Source organism: Galeopterus variegatus, unplaced genomic scaffold, assembly GCF_000696425.1.
Source record: "Galeopterus variegatus unplaced genomic scaffold, G_variegatus-3.0.2 Scaffold3423, whole genome shotgun sequence".
In the NCBI taxonomy this organism is placed as follows: Eukaryota; Metazoa; Chordata; class Mammalia; order Dermoptera; family Cynocephalidae; genus Galeopterus; species Galeopterus variegatus.
In genome coordinates this window covers 142,308-145,047 of record NW_007729534.1, presented here as the reverse complement: position 1 = coordinate 145,047, position 2,740 = coordinate 142,308, and the positions used below count along the sequence as shown (strand labels likewise).

Sequence of the window (2,740 nt, the reverse complement as noted above, 5' to 3'; positions counted from 1 at the left end):
TTGCCGGTCAGTAAAAAAGACAAAAAGGGGAAAACAAAAAAAAAAAGGTGGTCAAGGGCACGGTTCTGAGGGCTTTAAAAGAAGAGGAGAGTCTGTCTCTATCTCTCTCTGCTCTCTGTGCTTCCACCAACTTGCAATGTAAGACCCCTGAGTCACTGCAGCCACCACCAGATGGACTTTGGACTTCCCAGCCTCAGAAACTATAAGCGATAAATTTCATTTTCTTTATAAATCACCCAGTTCAATGTACTTTGTTATAAGAAACAAAAACGGACTAATACAGTGTCTAAGTTAAGAGTCTCTCAGAAGTACAAAAATCAGATTGGGCTCAGACCATAACACCAAATACTAATAGACAACATAATACTTATAGAGCTTCGCAGAATAAAAGTTGAACCCCAAAACTCCACATTCATATTCGCATTAAGAACAATAGAATTCTATATTCTCAGGCATAAAAAGTCTCAAAACATTTAATACCACAGTAACTTTCCATGAGGCACCATGAATTAAAAGCAAGAACTTACATAGAGTGGCAGTGAGCTTAGACTAATCAAGTATAGAGTTAAGAGAAATCAATAGTTTGACATTTAGTTACAAAACTAATTACCAACAAACATTTTCTTCCTTGTAAGAGATGAACTATGTAAAGAACATGAGTGAATAAAGAAATTAACAGGATTTTAAAAACAGGATTAAATGAGCAACACTGGAGGAGGAGGAATGGTGATGAAAGGTCTAAACCCCTCATTTTCCTTAAAAATTAAGGATTATGATCACTTGATTTAAGTTTACTAATGTCTTTGAAAAGATAATTAAAACCAAATCCTCTATAGAGGTAAAAATCAGAATTGACAGTAAATACCAAGAGAGCATTAAATTAAAATGACATATAAAGATCAATTATTACATACAAATATAATATTTTAAACTGTCTTTGTTAAGATTGGAATAAGATTGGGAGAGAACACAGCAAACTGTCAAGTAGCTATTAAGATTATGAATTACTTTTGCTTTCTTCTTCATGCTTTTGGTGTCTTCTAAGTTTTCTACAATAAAAAGCATTACTTTTTGTGTAATAAAGAGTTTGGCCTTGCCCAAAGAGAAGGTCTGGCTTTTGCCCTAGCTTTCTGGGATGTAATCTCCAGGCCCTTGGAATGTTATGCCTAATAAGAGTATCTCTGCCTGGGGCCTTAGGTCATACTGGATAGTCTTAACTTAGGGTGGAGGCTGGCCCCATCTGTATAGTTTTAGGGTGGTAACTGGCCACTTGTAATAACTCTGGACACCGAGGTTCAGTTGAGCTTCCCTGGTTAGCAATATTCTGTGCATATTGTCACATAACCATTTCAGAAGAGTAATGTGTCCTGACTCCACAGGTGAGGACAAGGGAAACTGCTTTCCTTGGTCAATCTTAATCTCTATCTTTTCCCTGTAATAAATCATAATTGTGAATATAATAGCTTTCAGTGAGTTCTGAAAGTCTTTCTAGTGAATTATTGAACCTGAGGGTAGTTCAGGGTAGGGATCCCCAAACTTGCAATGGGTGTTTAGAAGCGAGGGCAGTCTTACAGACTATTCCTTCTAACTCTGTAGTTGGCCAACCCCTGCAGGTAGCCAAATTCCTCCCACTTTTACAAACAGAATAAAAACTGGGTTACAGTAAAACTACTCAAGTCAGATAAGAAGCAATCTTGATTTGGTGGCCAGTCATCAGTAGAATAAACCAACCTCCCTCAACGGTAGTGTAGGCAGGCCCTCCAGAAGCCCAGACTTACTTCATAGGTGATAGTATTCAAGTTCTGTTGCCCAGAACTGTGTTTATTCTTTCCACTTTCTTTACGCTGCTCTTTCAGATCAGTTAGTAACTGGAACACCTAGGAAGAGATATATAAAAGCTATTTATGAATAAATTTGAGAAATACATCTATTCCAAGGTCAATGGTTTTGAAGGATAAACAGAAAAGTGTAATACCTCCTTTCTTCCACAAACCTGCCTCCCAACTCTTGGACTAGAGCAAACATGAGTCCCAGAAGCATGTGACATTTTAAAAATGCTTTTATCTAAGCCAAATAATCCAAATTAATTAGTAAACTTAAAATATTTCAAATGTTTCCTATCAATACACATCAAATTACTGATCTCCTCTTATCTCAAAAATATATTGAGGACTCGAAAGTAAATTTTCCCAAAATAAACATATACATATTTTTAAAAGGATTCTGATTCTCTAATATGAAAATCTAGTACAATAATTTCTTTCTGGAAAAGAAAAATGGAGGCAAGTGATTAAAAAAAAAGAGGGAAGGAAGGACGGAAGGGGGAAGGGAGGGAGAGAGAGAGGGAGGGAGGCAGGCAGGCAGGCAGGCAGGGAGGAATGCTATGGATCTTTAAAAGTAAACTTTCCACACAAGGGAAAAACATGTGCATAAGTGCTGGGGGTGGAGGAATCTCTTTCTAGAGGTTCTATCAGAGAACTGAAGGAAATATAGGCTCACAGACCATTACTATATACAATGCAATCTCTCCCATGCCTACCATTCCTTTCATAAATAGTGGTATGATTTCCAGTGAATGCAATGTTTCCCCAATGGATAAAACACCCAGCAAAGTCCAAACTGGACAAGGAAGTTCCTAAAAGCCAATGGCTTGACCAGTAACCATTTCTTTTTTTTCGTTTTTTAAAAGATGACTGGTAAGGGGATCTTAACCCTTGACTTGGTGTTGTCAGCACTACGC

General features: G+C 37.3%; 1 protein-coding gene across 1 annotated transcript in view; it reads right to left on the bottom strand.

Moving 5' to 3' along the window:
- The window catches only part of CRCP (CGRP receptor component), a 47,987-nt gene that overhangs the window by 27,376 nt on the left and 17,871 nt on the right, over positions 1 to 2,740 (bottom strand). Inside the window, exon 3 of the mRNA XM_008585018.1 lies at positions 1,779 to 1,877. Within this exon, the coding sequence (XP_008583240.1) occupies positions 1,779 to 1,877 (99 nt within the window). The remainder of the gene's footprint in view (positions 1 to 1,778; positions 1,878 to 2,740) is intronic.